This window comes from Globicephala melas, chromosome 2, assembly GCF_963455315.2.
Source record: "Globicephala melas chromosome 2, mGloMel1.2, whole genome shotgun sequence".
Taxonomy (NCBI): Eukaryota; Metazoa; Chordata; class Mammalia; order Artiodactyla; family Delphinidae; genus Globicephala; species Globicephala melas.
In genome coordinates this window covers 139,234,013-139,251,342 of record NC_083315.2, presented here as the reverse complement: position 1 = coordinate 139,251,342, position 17,330 = coordinate 139,234,013, and the positions used below count along the sequence as shown (strand labels likewise).

General features: G+C 36.2%; 1 protein-coding gene across 5 annotated transcripts in view; it reads left to right on the top strand.

Moving 5' to 3' along the window:
- KCNH5 (potassium voltage-gated channel subfamily H member 5) overlaps positions 1–17,330 on the top strand; it is a 482,529-nt gene that overhangs the window by 187,932 nt on the left and 277,267 nt on the right. For 3 of the 5 annotated variants that reach the window (XM_060294881.1, XM_060294880.1, XM_060294879.1), the window contains 2 exons: positions 1,719–1,825; positions 6,281–6,409. In XM_060294881.1, the coding sequence (XP_060150864.1) occupies positions 1,719–1,825; positions 6,281–6,409 (236 nt within the window). The remainder of the gene's footprint in view (positions 1–1,718; positions 1,826–6,280; positions 6,410–17,330) is intronic. The other 2 variants (XM_060294883.1, XM_060294882.1) reach the window with 1 other exon arrangement.

Genomic DNA, 17,330 nt, shown 5'->3' with positions numbered 1-17,330 from the left:
ATACTTGAGCCTTCAAAAACTTAGTCAAGTGCCACACATTTTTTCCTGGTGGAAGAAATGGTCTGGACAATTACAGCAAGTAGTAGAACTAGGTATCTGAAACCAGATGCACAACTGATGATTGGGAAAGCATCAGGAATAGGGTTTTGTAGGCTTGTAGTGCTTGACTGAGTTCTGTTTTGTAAATTCTCAGACTATTGGTGAGTTTCTCTTAGAAAAAATAGATAATTTAAAATGTTAGGAAATGTTTGTGTTATGTGGAAATTCACTCTTTATGTTTTGTATGTGCCGTAGTAATGGCATATGTCTCCTTCAATTTCTCTTCTTTATTTTCCCTCCATTGGCTCTACTTGTACATATTTCAGAAAAATCCTCATAAATAGTGAGAATGCCAATGCAGTATATGTGTAATACAGAGTCTTCACATTTCATTGTAGTATGGGAGTGTAAAAAAGACCATGCAAGCTGAAACCATGTAATAGGATATTAATAATTGAAAAATTATGATTGTTCTGTGACCTTTAACAGTGTTTGTCAAAGCATTAAAAAATCTCTTACTGTTGGTTATAAGTGCAGGGAAATGAAAATAATAGTCAAACTAATATTTATTTTGTACATTATTTAGTGATCTATAACATTAGAAACATTGAGATGAAAGTGTTTCATTTCTTTGTAAAAAGCTATCACAAGTCATTTGAACAATTCTTACATTCTCGTAATGTATTTTATGATATGAGGAGAGCATTTTTTTTTATCTCTTAGCAAACAGTCATACTCGTTTTAAATTTGAATCCACTTCTACTCTTTTATCCTTCCACTTTCAGTATCGTGAATTACCTCCTAGGGCTCCTTTAATGTGAAGATTTTTTTACTGGCATGACTTCCTCTGGGAAACCTTGGTCTTTCTTGTAACAGGTCCTTTCCTGATTTAGGTTGATAAGTTTGTCCTCACTAGGTTCCTCTGCCTGCATATCTAGAGCCTCTCAAATGACAGCAGTGTCAACATTCCCACTATTCTTACAGAAGAAATAACTGCATTTATGTTTAATTTGAATTTCACTTCCAGCATTATCACTTTACATTTCTTTGGTAGACTTTAATCTTTGATGGCGAATTCCTGCTTTTGTTTATCCGTTTTTGTAAAATGTCATATTAGTTTACCACTGAGAGACAAGGAGACAACACAACTACACACTTTGCTTTCTGTGCGTGAACTGAGTAGTGGTAGATGCACAGTAATACTGACAGGCTTTAAAAGAAGTGGTGTGATTTGTCACTAATTGTAATGTGTACTTGTTTTTTACTAGTGACTTGTAGACTGATGAGCTAGCAACAAAGTTTATACTTTATGCTATCATTCACAGTTAATATACTATGAAAACCAAAATTTGAACTGTGTTGTTGGGAAACTGGTATTATTTAACTAAAGCATAGTAACTAAAATTGCTGCATATTGGACTTGTGTAAAGTGAAGACTGCTTCTCTCTCTCTTTCTCTCTCTCTGTATGTTCAAAATAACTTCTAAAGCTAGATTTTAGCAGGAAGTTTAGCAGTCATGGTTAAAACATGGTTTAAATATTTCACTTCATTTTGTGGGAGCAACATTATATTTTGTAACTAAATCCGAATATTTAATTTAAAAAAGACAAATATATGATTTTATGTAGCATTTGAAAAGGAACACAAAACTGAAATGGATTATTTGGTGTTTTTTCCAGTTTTATGTATGGAGAATTGACTGACAAGAAAACCATTGAGAAAGTCAGGCAGACTTTTGACAACTACGAGTCAAACTGCTTTGAAGTTCTTTTGTACAAGAAAAACAGTAGGTATCTATATTACCAATAAGGTGTGTCAACTCTTTATTAATATTACGTCTTGGTAAGTGGTAGTTAAGCTATAGTGTAGAGAGAATATAAAACTTTTATTGCTTCTCTTGGCAGGAGGTACTTGTAAAAATTAGATAGCAAAATTAATGAATAATACTTACGAAAAGCAACCTTTTGAGGACTGAAAGAAAAATATAATGCATTTTGAATGTGATTTTTTTTGTGTCAGGTGGCAAAATGTTCTGTGACTAATACTCATGATAAAGATCCTATAGTTGTGACAGCAACTAAAAATGACAGATAAATTCATTCATTTCTTCTTACAGTTAAAGGGAAAGTTGATTGGTGTCAATGGGTATGTGTGATTACCTTTCTACACATATGTAGATGACGTGAGTATATGGTATCCACCTGAGGTGAATCTTTACCAGTGTGGCTGTTTGCTAGACTCAGACTGTTTTTGTGCTAGACTTTTGAGTGGAAGTAATCATTACTTTCAGGATGGGCCATTCACACCTGGTAACTTTGTGTTGCTGTTGTTTGCTGTTCTCCATGATGGGATTTGTGGGTGATCAATTGTCTGTTATATAATCACATAAGACCTCATGATATGGGTCTTAGGCAATTATGGGAGAGTCTGATGAGACTCTCCATTGGAGTTTGGAGGAAGAAAACAACCAAACAAAAAGCCAACTAGTACACTCATCAAACAAGTCTCCTTTCTGATTTGTTTTCTTTGAATAGTCACTTATTTTATTTCTTTTTTTGCTGCATTTCCAAGCAGAGTTTTGGTTTTTTTTTTAAAAAGAACAGTCACTGCATAATATGAGTCAACTTATTTAGTGTTAATGTTAAATGATACCAAAGCCACTTATTATCTTTAGTGGAAATTGATGGTTACTAAATTCTTCCCCAGTTCAGGAAGCATTCTAGCTTCAACAGGAAGCGCTTGTACTGTGTTTAGTGCTGGTTGGGTTTTGTGGAGCATAATTTATCCTCTCCATTGTACCTTAAACATTTGTTCTCTATGGAATATTTAGAATTTTATTTAGGTTTCTCTTTTTATTAATAGACCATCATAGAGATAACAACAACCGTAGACATTGCTTCACAGTAGTAGTGAAGTTCCATTACCAGTATCACCTGGTTATGGGAGCACCGGTCTTCAGTGGTTTTACTTAAGGAACATCTTATCATCTTATCTTTCATTTTAGAATCAAGGCTGAAAATGTATTTCCCTTTGACATCATAGCCAAATGTCCGTTGGCTTACCAACTAGAAAACAATCCATTCTGAATGATCAGCTCTGTCTTCTACAAGAGAAAAGCCAGTTTCTAGGTGCTTTCTGGTTTTTTTTCCACTAGGTCCAAATACATACTGATAAGCTGTAGTAGACCCATATGCCAAAACTCCCTTTCATTGTTTTTTTTGTTTTTTTTGTTTTTGCTGTGCCACGAGTCTTCTGGGACCTTAGTTCCCCAAACAGGGATCAAACCTGTGCCCCCTGCCTTGGAAGTGCAGAGTCCTAACCACTGGGGCAGGAATGCCCCCTGTCATTTTCATATAGGGTCGTTATCCCTCAAATGACTTCAATATGTACCTCGAGTTTAGCAAATAATTTAAGAATATTCCATATTACTAGGGTCATTTAACCCTGGGATTTAAACAGAATAAACGAATCTTTTTCAGATTTTAAAGCTTCAAAGCCAAGTCCATAGTTTCTGATTTTCTCAAAAATACCTTTGTGGAAATTTTGTTTTGTTTAGATCCTTTAAATCATGTTAACAATAGCTTTTTTTTTTTAACGTCTTTATTGGAGTATAATTGCTTTACAATGGTGTGTTAGTTTCTGCTTTATAACAAAGTGAATCAGTTATACATATGTTCCCATATCTCTTCCCTCTTGCATCTCCCTCCCTGGCTTTAATATTTCATTTCCAAAAGTTTCCTTCCAAGGTGGTTTGGATAGTTTGCTTTATTTTAATAGCTTGTAATAATTGTCTGACCTTTGTTCAGGCCTGCCTGGTTCTTTTCAGATCTATACAGTACCTATACACATGTAGCTGTCTGCTTAGAGCCAGTAGGAGTTATGGCCCATAGCACTATAGATTAAAACTCCTGTCTCTTCTGGAAAGTATCTGCATTGAGTTTTTTTTCTTTCATATGAAGAATAGATATTATCCATGCATTATAAGGCAGTTCTACTATACTTAAAAGCAGCTTTAAAAAATCTTGTAAATAGCTAAAGGCTTTTGAACAACAACTGAAAAAAGTGTGTTCTTTTGACGTTTTTTAATGTTAGAAAAAGTCACATGCCTGTAGAGAACTGTTTTGGGAATGCCTGAATGCCAAGTCCTCCCAATACTTCCATTAAATAATTAGCTAAACACCATTTGCAGACAGGGAGATTGAGGTATCTGATTTAATATGTGTCATGATTGACATTTCAGTTTGCAGCTTCTATTGTTTAGGTCCATTGCTCTGATTAACAGTGGGCTGCTTCTACTGTTGATAAAGAAGCAGTGGCTCTGGGATGATGACTGAAAATGGATCTTTCTGTTTACACAAAGGCAGAACTGTGATAGCTAGGGCAACTCCAGATAATCAATGCCAGGGCACTGCCTCAAGTTTCCAGCAGCCACAGGCCTCTCTACCTAACCCTCCCAGACTTCCCGTCTCCTTGAACCCCAAATCCAGAATATAGATATTTCACCAACCACTCAGCAACAACTGAGCCTACTTGGAGAAGTCTGAGCCTGTGACTAAGCCTGAAAATAGTATACCGTGATATCTGAAAACAATTTTAAAAACAGCTCTGACTCAATGCCAAAATTTGAAAAGTTGCTGTTTTCATAGGAAGGTATGAACTGTAACATCTCTTTCTGTTCAGATTTCTAGCAGACTTTGGAAAATGACTTATTTTTAATACCCCTTTCTCTCTGTTTATAACCTTGCTGCCTCAAGCTCACTGTGTTGGAACAGCCATAGGCCATGTATCTGCTAGCGTCTGGGCCTGGTGATTTGTCAAACTGTGTACATCACTCACAGTTCCTGGACACACTGTGTAAAATAAGAAGCAGAAAACAAAGAACAAGCCTTTCTGGGAGATAGTGTGATTGTTTTTGAGGTCCCTGTCTCATCCTGTAATCATTTTGGAAAAGGCCGTGTCCTTCTGTAGGCCCCCTGGGGTTGCAAAGGACCTGGTTGTCAGAACTGAATATTTATAGAAATCTCCTCTCTCGAATTCCCTGACTTCTAGCACCCAGTAGTTAAAGTCACCCGTTCTTGGGTAAATGGCAAATTCCCCTTTGTGGTGATATCGTTACCTGACAATTTTTGGCCACAGGTGTGGAGGTACTTCTTATTGGTTTTCATTGGAAGTCACTAACAGGCTATCAACTCTCACCTAGAGATTATTAACAGCTGCACATTTCACTCCCCAAATCCCAAACTGACAAAAGACTTTATGTCTTTAAGAATGAATATTTGGAGAGGCTTTACTGCCTGTGGCTTGGAAAGACTATAATGGAAAACATGTCTTTTTGATTCTGATGGAACATTCCCTCAGTGTTTTATCATTTAATGGGTAATTACTCCTTTGAAGGCATTTCTTGTGTCTTCAGACATTTATTATTTGACCCATTGCCAGTTTCTAATTTGTCCAAATCCTAAACCTTGAATGCTTTGAAACTCTGTGTCCTCTGGAGTCTGTAGGAGCCACTGTTTGAAGAACATGGTGACAGAGACCAGCCTCATGCTTTGAGTGAGGGAGGTTGGAAGCAGTGTCTCATGAAGATGCCTGAGACTTTCAAGGCCTGGGACATTTTTTCTTTTCTTTAACACTGCCTTAAAGGCTTCAGGTATAGCTCTGTGTACATCAGGCTTCTAGTGTTGCTGACATTGTATCTCTCTGATGTAGGGATGTGGTCAGAGCCACAGAGTTACAAGTCTATCTGACTGATGAGAGAATCTTGAGATAGAAGCAACATTTCAAAAGTTTCTCAAAGAGGAATACTTATCAGAGCATCAGGTATTGATGTTGAAGTCGACTGGAAACACTTCTCAAAGTGACAAGGAGGAATGCTCACACTTGGTGAGACTATGGAAAGGAGGTGGTGAGAGCAGCAGTGGTGTAGGGACCCAGATCTAAAGCTGATGCTGGCATTGCTTAAATAGCAAGACTGCCTTTATTCCACTGCATTGTGAAATGACACCCCATGCTTTATTTCAGATTTTGATATTTTGGGTTGAAAAATATGTTCATTAATTTTTGAGCAACTGGTAGTTGATATAAAATGAAAGTTGTTTTGATTCTTTCCAGCAATTAAAATACTATTGTTTTGGTGCTAATTCTTGGCATAGCAGTTGGCAGCTGAAGGAGGAAGGAAAGCGGGAGACGATATCATCGTGGTGGCTATGTCACGCTCTGTTGTCCTTTCTCTCTTTTACAGGAACCCCTGTTTGGTTTTATATGCAAATTGCACCAATAAGAAATGAACATGAAAAGGTGGTTTTGTTCCTATGCACTTTCAAGGACATTACGTTGTTCAAACAGCCAATAGAGGATGATTCAACAAAAGGTAATTTTCAAGGGAATTACCATACTTAAGGATTAGCCTGTCATTTAAATATATTATTATTATTATTTTAACAGCATCCATTGGTTGAACTTGAAAACAAAATTTTACTGTGTGGCCGTTCTTTTGCTTTATTCATTCTAGTAATTGTCCAGAATCAGTTTTATTCAATCATATTGTTTGAATGGAAGTAGAACATTGAAATATTCATTGGTTAACTTAAATTATAAGTTAAATTATAAGAGGAATTGAGATGAGATAAGGAAGAGATTTAATTTAATAATAGAGCATTATTAATTTTGAATCAATATAATGGGAGTTTCAACACCTTCTATCTTACTGAGCTTTAGAAACAAAGCTTGTGGGATTGTTTGGGTGATGTCCTATTAGAACACAGTTGATTAGTTGATTGAATTTTGTTACACTGATTAGAGCTTGATTAGTTGACTTTTCCAGGTTACTTTTCTCCCTTTATTTATTTGGTTGTTGTAGATTCTCTTGGGTAGATGTTGTTTAATTACGTAAAGAACAATTTTGTCATCCAGAAAGCGGCTGGCAAAATGCAAACATTCTGATTGGAGTCTTATTGACTATAATATTCAAAGAGACTGCTATAGAAAACATTAGTCAGTGGCATGTGCTTTTACCCCCTTTTATATGTAATTTACTCTCATTTTGTTCTCTCCAATTATGTTTAAATTAGAAACTGGTGTCATATAAATGCAGAATTTCAAATACCCTCAGAAGATTTTATGAAACATTATTTTTAATAATATCTTAGGAGACTAAAAATGGAATGTTTTCTTTACATTTAACAAACATTGCCTTTTCTTACCTCTTTAAAAAAACTGGCACAGAAGTTTTAATCATTTCAACTGTAATCATAATCGTAGAAAAATTGCATTAGGTTTATTCCCTGCATATGAATTCATATGTATATTATATAAGCGTGTGTGTGTGTATATACATATGCTTAGTTTCTGGTTAGCAACAAATTGCAAGAGGAAAATTTTATGACGTGCAGAGCATTTAAAGTATGAGAGAAATTCATTTGTGACTATTTCTGAAAATGTGTGTGTTAAATCATCTCCTGGAAGATCGAATATTCACTTTTCGACATGTACTACCTGTTTCTCTGCCTTTACTCATAGAGCCAGTGTCTAGGAAGTTTAGGATAAATTTCAATATTATTTTTAAATAGAATATCTTTTAATAGTGTTTAGGTTTAATGCTCCTTCATTTTAAAATTCAAGGTGCTCCATCCAATAGCAGTAGAATACATATTCTTCTCAAACTTACATGGAACATTCACTAGATAGATCATATTCTGGCCATAAAACATACTTTGACAAATTTAAAAGGATAGAAATCTTGCAAGGTATGTTCTTAGATCACAGTGGAGTTAAACTAGAAATCAATGAGAGAAAGACAACTAGAAAACCCCCAAATATTTGGAAATTAACACATTTCTAAATAGCCTATGGGTTAAAGAAGAAGCCTTAAGATAAATTAGAAAAATATTTTGAACTAAATGAAAATTAAAATACAACATATCAAATTTCTGAGATGCAGCAAAAGCAGTGCTTAGAGGAAAATGTATGTCATTAAATGCATATATTTGAATGAAGAAAGTTACAAAATTAATAACCTAAGCTTCCACCTTAGAAAACTAGACAAAGAAGAGCAATTTAAGCCAAAGCAAGCTGAAGACAAGAAGTAATAAACTTGAGAGTAGAAATCAATGAAATAGAAAACAGAAAAAACGTTTAAGAGAATCACTGTAACTCAAAGCTGACTCTTAGAAAAGAATATTAAAGTTAACAAACCTCTGGCCAGGCTAACCAAGAAAAATGGAGAACACAAATGACCAATACAAAGACTTAAAGAAGGGCCATTACAACATATTTCATGGGCATAAAAGCATGTAAAGAAATGCTTTGAACTACTTGATAGTTCAATGCTTTGAACTGCTTGAATTGATAACTTAGTTAAAGTGGGCCAATTCCTTGAAAGACACAAACTACCAGAACACACACTAGGAGAAATAGATAACCTGAATTGTCCTATATCTATTAAATAAGTTAATAATTAATACACTTCCCAAATAAGAAGTGCAGATGGTTTCATTGTTGAATTCACAGTCTCTTCCAGAAAATAGTAGTACAGAGAACTGTCCTAACTCATTTTATGAGGCCAGCTGTACCATCATACCAAAACCAGAAGACATTACAAACCAACATTTCTCATGAACGTAGATGTAAAAATCCTCAGCAAAAGTAGATTGCAGTGACATATTAAAAGAATTACACATAATGACCAACTGGGATTTCTTCCACATATGCAAAGCTGGTTCAAAATTCAAAAAACAATCACTGTAATTCATTGTACCAACATCAGGGTAAAGAACAAAGTTCATTTGATCATATCAGTTGGCATAGAAAAAGCATTTCACAATACCCAACACCTCTTCACGATAAAACTCTCAGCAAAGTAGGAATAGAGGGGAACTTCCTCAACTTGATGAGAAACATCTATGGAAAACCTGCAGCTAATAGCTGACTGTATCTTAAAGTGCTATATATATTTTTTAAAAAATTTATTTTATATTGGAGTAGAGTTGATTAACAATGTTGTGTTAGTTTCAGGTGTACAGCGAAGTGACTCAGTTATACACATGTACATGTATCTATTCTTTTTAAAATTATTTTCCTATTTAGGTTATTACAGAGTATTGAGCAGAGTTTCCTGTGCTATACAGTAGGTCCTTGCTGGTTATCTATTTCAAATATAGCAGTGTGTACATGTCAATCCCAAATTCCCAATCTGTCCCTCCTCCCCACCCTTCCCCTTTGGTAACTATAAGTTTGTTCTCTAAGTCTGTGAGTCTGTTTCTGTTTTGTAAATAAGTTCGTTTGTATCTTTTTTTTTTAGATTCTGCGAATAGCAATATCATATAATATTTGTCTTTCTCTGTCTGACGTACTTCACTTAGTATGATAATCTCCAGGTCCATCCATGTTGCTGCAGATGGCATTATTTCATTCTTTTTAATGGCTGAGTAATATTCCATTGTATGTATGTATCACATCTTCTATATCCATTCACCTGTTGATGGACATTTAGGTTGCTTCCATGTCTTGGCTATTGTCAACAGTACTGCAATGAACACTGAGGTGCATGTAACCTTTCAAATCACGTTTTTCTCTGGATATATGCCCAGGAGTGGGATTGCTCTCCAGCATTTATTATTTGTAGTTTATATATATGTCAATCCCAATCTCCCAGTTCATCCCACCCCTCTTCCCCCCTTGGTAACCATAAGTTTGTTCTTTACATCTGTGACTGTATTTCTGCTTTGCCGATAAGTTCATCTGTACCATTTTTCTAGAATCCACATATAAGTGATATTATTTGATATTTGTTTTTCTTTCTGACTTACTTCACTCTGTATGACAATCTCTAGGTCCATCCACGTCTCTGCAAATGGCACTATTTCATTCTTTTTTATGGCTGAGTAATATTCTATTGTATATATGTACCAGATCTTCTTTATCCATTCCTCTGTCTATGGACATTTACATTGTTTCCATGTCCTGGCTATTGTAAACAGTGCTGTAATGAACATCAGGGTGCATGCAACTTTTTGAATTATGGTTTTCTCTGGATATATGCCTAGGAGTGGGATTGCTGGGTCATAGGGTAGCTCTATTTTTAGTTTTTAAGGAACCTCCATACTGTTCTCCACAGTGGCTGTACCAATTTACATTCCCACCAACAGTGTAGGAGGGTTCCCTTGTAGACATTTTGATGATGACCATTCTGACTGGTGTGAGGTGATATCTCATTGTAGTTTTGATTTGCATTTCTTTAATAATTAACGATGTTGAGCATCTTTCCATGTGCCTCTTGGCCATCTGTATGTCTTTGGAGAAATGTTTATTTAGGTCTTCTGCATATTTTTTGATCGAGTTGTTTGGTTTTTTGATATTGAGCTACATGGGTTGTTTGTAAATTTTGCTAAAGAGCTATATTTTAAGATAAAATATAAATGATTGGCATATGACTTGTGACCTAACATATTCTTCAAATGAATTTCTCCTGCCATCACACGTGAATGATAGTCAGACTGAGTAAAAAGCTTTTATGTCATAGACTTTTCCCTCAAAAATATTTACACTTTTATTTACATTTATATTTGATGATTATTGTTTTTTCTCATTTACTTTAAGTGATTTCATGGCACAGCTAAAGTTGGCCAAGAAAAGTATAGTACTTTCTCACAGTTCTGACCTGCTGAACTTTAATGATGGTGTCTATTTATGGAAACTGAAAGTTGGCAGCATTTTACAATGAGACTGGGGAAAGGGTGCTAATACTGAAGGGTTGACCTTTATTTCTCAAGTTAGTACCACTCCATTTATCTGCCTCTACCTCCATCTCTCTGCCTTCTCACATCCACTCATTGAGCTTTTCTTTTAAATGCATAATTTTATTCTTACAAAAATGAACTCCATTCAAACAAACTCCAGACAACTCAGACCACTTGATTTTTGAGCTATGTGTTCAACAGAGATGTAAATTAGAATTTATAGGGAAAATCAAACCCCATTGTGAAAAGGATTAGAGTAAAATATCTCTTTCCAGTGCCAGAATTTGTAGTGGAAGAACTTATTTTAAATAGACTTTTATTTTGAGACTCCTCCACACCTTTCAAATACATAACAGATTTCTGAAAAAGTATTGCACCATGTAACTATGAATGGTGTATATGAGCTACTTTCTATTATTCATGCGAGTTGTAAATATATGAAAAATTCAAGAGAAATAAAATATTTATGACCTTAAGCAATCGTCCTATCCCTGTGAAGCTAGCAGTATCAGAAAGTATGTTTTGAAAACTTGGCACAAAAATGTATCTTTCAACTTTTTAAATTGAGCCAAGGGGACCGTGGAACTTTTGGGAAAGAGCAGATGAGATTTCATGATAATACCATAATATCAAAATGATTTGAGTCTAGAGCATTGAACTTGGACACAGTTATCTTACTTTTGATTCAGCCTTGGGCAACAGAGTTACTTAACATGAGCCTTCTTATGACTCTTCTAGGAGTATTTGTTCTTTTTGTTTATTTTATCTATTTTTTTTTCCCCAACCAAAAATGCTGATTGAGCAAACATTATGGTGCAGAGACTGTTGTAGGTCCTGGAGATACAAAGTTCCTTCTGTCGCATACTAATGGGGGAGGGGGAGGCATGACAAACAAGTAAATATATAGTGGAAGCTTTGTTCTGATTGCTCTTATTTTCTCAGTAAAAGAGGAAACACAGTTATCAACTGAGAGTAAGGATGGTGAGGAGATGAGGGGGAGGCATGAAACGGTTGTGTAGAGAGTAGAGCAGTGAGTGGCCAAGGTTAAATTCAGCAGGTTTGCTGTGAAGCACTAAGGTCCATGTGAGGCTAGTGGTCATACATTTTATTAGTATCTATGAGCATGATTATGTGTTTACTCCACCGGTGTTTAGTCACAGGTATATAGATGCTGAAGTAGGTGAGCTGGATTTAACCAGAGTTGGGATTTGGTCAGGTGAGCAAGATGAAAAGAATCAGGGAGCTCCTCAGGGATCGAGGAGAAGGGATCAGGGAGCCAAGGATGCTTGCAAGGGAGTAGGTTGAGGTTGTTTGCAAAATGTTGAAGCAATACTTAGGTAATAAAGGCTTGGCCTAGGACGTAGGAAATGGTGTTTTAGGATGCAGAACAAACAAGGGAATTCATGCATTGGAAAGCCAGGATATAACATTTTTCATCCCAGAACAAGGGCATTTTACCTTCTTAATGTGAAAAGAGGCCAGTGATTGGAGCAAAGGCCCACACTCAGACATATGGGTGAAAGACTAAACTGGCTAACTGTGAATTTTATTTCTAAATCGTATCTCGGATAGTAACTATAGCATGATGGCAGACAACTAGTTTGAGCACAGCTCTTATAATGAATCCTATGATCACCAAAACTTCATTCTAGATTAATTTTTCCCTTTGAAGTGAATGGCGCTGAGTGATGTCAACAATATCTTTGACTTATACCATGATGGATGGTAGCAGAAACTATTGAAGGGAAAGAAAACCAGCTTTGTTGGAGTAGTTAATATGTGTCAGGAGCTTTGTATTCGTTTTTGCTCATTCCTATAATTCTGAAAATTAGTATTATTATCTCCATTTTACTGTTGAAGATCCTGACACCCACAGTCTGACTGATTTCCAATCTGATGTTCTCTCTATTACACGATGCTGCCTCATCCTTTCCAGTGGAAACATATTGCTGGGGTTTGGCCACCCTAATCCCCTGCTCTCCTTTTTCCCTACAAAGATGAAGTTGAGAACACTCTCAACTTGTGCTTTCGTACTGTTTTGAATCAACGGAATTTACTAATAATAATTCAAAGAGGCAAAAGTGTTTTTGTTATCTTTTGTTCCTGGTATTGAGGTCTTAGAACTGTTGTTCAGATTATCAGTCAATGGTACCTGATACATCATTTATAATAATACAAAGGGGAAAAATTACAGCCAAGAAATCCATTCTGTTGATTATCCCTATGTGTTCTAAAAGAGATGGTCCTAATCTCTGCCCATTTATACTGTACAATATTTTCAAAGAGATTCCAAAACTGCCAAGACACTTACAGTGTGAAATATCCTGTGCCAAATAGTTAGGGCATCTTTGTGCCAATAATTGAGACAAAAAAAACTTCCTGTAGAATGAAAATAACAGCAAAAATAGCAACCTTCCCCTTGTAGGAAGCCAATGGTTTTCTTTAGAGAGTAAACAACAGATGAAATATGAGTAATTATACCATGTGGTCTCTATGGCCAAGAGTATAATTGTTTACCTAAGCTTTTTTCTTATAGATTAGAGTCTTGTGTTGCAGTCTGGTAGATTGATTGAACTGCCTTTGTGACTTCCTTTTATTTTTAAGATTAGGCAGTCCATGACAAAGAGGTTGATTGCAACCCAATAGAGCTAAACTAATGTTTTATTAAGAAGGAGTTGGCATCCTGAGCTTTTAGGAGAACAAATGTTCTCATAATGCCATGAACAACTTATAGAGCAACTATTAGGCTCTTCATATTAGGCAGTCTGTTCACATTGCCCGGTATCGACCACATCTAAGTAACATCAGCGAACTGTGCTGAATAATCAGTCACACCAGTTAGATCTCAGTAAAGGTGAGATCAGTAAATGTACTGCTGGGAAGAGTTAGAATTGCTGATGTGTCTTTTTTTCCTGACCTAGACAGTGTGGCTGCTCAACGTTTTCAAAGTTTGACTGTACAGAGGGGGTCGCTGACAGATCAAATGAACTAATCTATCTAATAACGTGCACAATTCCAGATCTGCCAAGAGCACAAAGGGATCGGCATAAGAAAATTCACTGGGGCATTGTTAGTGATAGTGGAAAATCTAGAAACCACTTAAATGTTCATGAATAGAATATATACATGATCAGGAAAGAGCAAATGCCTAATTCTCTGAGATAATAAAGGTACAGGCAAGAATCAGGTGCCATTGTGGGTGGGTCTTGAGGTGGAGGGGACAGAAGGGAGGTTGAAGGCTGTTGTGTTTCTCGTGTCTTCAGTTCTTTGATTTTTCTTTTCTTAACTTTTTAAAAGTTGGGATATAGTTGCTTTACAATGTTGTGTATTGAGGTTCTAAGACCTCAATACCAGGAACAAAAGATAACAAAAACACTTTTGCCTCTTTGAATTATTATTAGTAAATTCCGTTGATTCAAAACAGTACGAAAGCACAAGTTGAGAGTGTTCTCAACTTCATCTTTGTAGGGAAAAAGGAGAGCAGGGGATTAGGGTGGCCAAACCCCAGCAACATGTTTCCACTGGAAAGGATGAGGCAGCATCGTGTAATAGAGAGAACATCAGATTGTGCTATATGTATACATATGTCCTCTCCCTCTGGGGCCTCCCTTCCGCCCCCCTCCCTCCCATCCCACCCATCTAGGTCACCACAGAGCACCGAGCTGCGTTCCCTGCCCTATACAGCAGGTTCCAACTGGCTATCTGTTTTGCACATGGTAGTGTATATATGTCAATCCCAGTCTCCCAATTCATCCCCTCCCCACCCCGTGTTCACACATCTGATCTCTACATCTGCGTCTCTATTCCTGCCCTATAAATAGGTTCATCTGTACCATTTTTCTAGATTCCACATATAGGCATTAATATACGATATTTGTTTTTCTCTTTCTGACTTACTTAACTCTGTATGACAGACTCTAGGTACATCCATGTCTCTACAAATGACCCAATTTTGTTCTTTTTTGTGGCTGAGTAATATTTTATTCTGTACATGTACCACATCTTTATCCATTCATCTGTCGATGGACATTTAGATTGCTTCCATGTCCTGGTTATTATAAATAGTGCTGCAATGAACATTGGGGTGCATGTGTCTTTTTGAATTACGTTTTTCTCTGAGTATATGCCCAGTAGTGGGATTGCTGGGTCATATGATAGTTCTACTTTTAGTTTTTTAAGGAACCTCCATACTGCTCCCCATAGTGACTGTACCAATTTACATTCCCACCAACAGTGCAAGAGGGTTCTCTTTTCTCCACACCCTCTCCAGCATTTATTGGTTATAGACTTTTTGATGATGGCCAGTCTGATTGGTGTGAGGTGATACCTCATTGTAGTTTTGATCTGCATTTCTCTAATAATTAGTGATGTTGTGCACCTTTTCATGTGCCTCTTGACCATCTGTATGTCTTCTTTCAAGAAATGTCTATTTAGGTCTTCTGCCCATTTTTTGATTGGGTTGTTTGTTTTCTTGATATTGAGTTGCATGAGCTGTTTGTATATTTTGGAGATTAATCCCTTGTCAGTTACTTCATTTGCAAATATTTTCTCCCATCCTGAGAGTTGTCTTTTCATCATGTTTATGGGTTTCTCTGCTGTGCAAAAGCTTTAAAGTTTCATTAGGTCCCATTTGTTTATTTTTGCTTTTATTTTCATTACTCTAGGAGGTGGGTCAAAAAAGATCTTGCTGTGATTTATGTCAAAGAGTTTTCTTCCTATGTTTTCCTCCAAGAATTTTGTAGTGTCTGGTCTTACATTTAGGTCTTTAATCCATTTTGAGTTTATTTTTGTGTATGGTGTTAGGGAGTGTTCTAATTTCATTCTTTTACATGTAGCTGTCCAGTTTTCCCAGCACCACTTATTGAAGAGACTGTCTTTTCTCCAGTCTCCTGTATATTGTATATCCTTGTTGCCTCCTTTGTTATATATTAGGTGACTATAGGTGTGTGGGTTTACCTCTGGGCTTTCTATCCTGTTGCATTGATCTATATTTCTGTTTTTGTGCCAGGACAATACTGTCTTGATTACTGTAGCTTTGTAGTATAGTCTGAAGTCAGGGAGCCTGATTCCTCCAGCTCCATTTTTCTTTCTCAAGATTGTTTTGGCTATTCAGGGTCTTTTGTGTGTCCATACAAATGGTAAAGTTTTTTGTTCTAATTCTGTGAAAAATTCCACTGGTAATTTGGTAGGGATTGCATTGAATCTGTAGATTGCTTTGGGTTGTATAGTCATTTTCACAATATTGATTCTTCCAATTCAAGAACATGGTATATCTCTCCGTCTGTTTGTGTTGTCTTTGATTTCTTTCATCAGTGTCTTATAGTTTTCTGAGTATAGGTCCTTTACCTCCTTAGGTGGGTTTATTCCTAGGTATTTTATTCTTTTTGTTGCAATGGTAAATGGGGTTGTTTCCATAATTTCTCTTTTTGATCTTTTGTTGTTAGTGTGTAGGAATGCAAGAGATTTCTGTGCATTAATTTTGTATCCTGCAACTTTACCAAATTCATTGATTAACTCTAGTATTTTTCTGGTGGCATCTTTAGGATTTTCTATGTATAGTATCATGTCATCTGCAAACAGTGACAATTTTACTTCTTTTCCAATTTGGATTCCTTTTATTTCTTTTTCTTCTCTGATTGCCGTAGCTAGGACTTCCAAAACTATGTTGAATAATAGTGGTGAGAGTGGACATTCTTGTCTTGTTCCTGATCTTAGAGGAAATACTTTCAGTTTTTCACCTTTGAGAATGATGTTTGCTATGGAATATCTTTTTCCATCCCCTCACTTTCAGTCTGTGTGTGTCTCTAGGTCTGAAGTGGGTCTCTTGTAGACAGCATTTATATATATATCTTGTTTTTGTATCCATTCAGCCAGTCTGTGTCTTTTGGTTGAAGCATTTAATCCATTTACATTTAAGGTAATTATCAATATGTATGTTCCTACTACCATTTTCTTTATTGTTTTGGGTTTGTTTTTGTAGGTTTTTTTCTTCTCTTGTGTTTTCCGCCTAGAGAAGTTCCTTTGGCATTTGTTGTAAAGCTGGTTTGGTGGTGCTGAATTCTCTTAGCTTTTGCTTGTCAGTAAAGCTTTGATTTCTCTACCAAATCTGAATGAGATCCTTGCTGGGTAGAGTAATCTTGGGTGTAGGTTTTTCCCTTTCATCACTTTAAATATGTCCTGCCACTCCCTTCTGGCCTGCAGAGTTTCTGCTGAAAAATCAGCTGATAACCTTATGGAGATTCCTTGTATGTTATTTTATTGCTTTTCCCTTGTTGCTTTTAATATTTTTTCTTTGAATTTAATTTTTGTTAGTTTGATTAATATGTGTCTTGGTGTGTTTCTCCTGTATGGGACTCCCTGTGCTTCCTGCACTTGGGTGGCTATTTTCCTTCCTGTGTTAGGGAAGTTTTTGACTATAATCTCTTCAAATATTTCCTGAGACCCTTTCTCTTTCTCTTCTTCTTCTGGGACCCCTATAATTCGAATGTTGGTGCACTTAGTGTTGTCCCAGAGGTCTCTGAGACTGTCCTCATTTCTTTTCAATTCTTTTTTCTT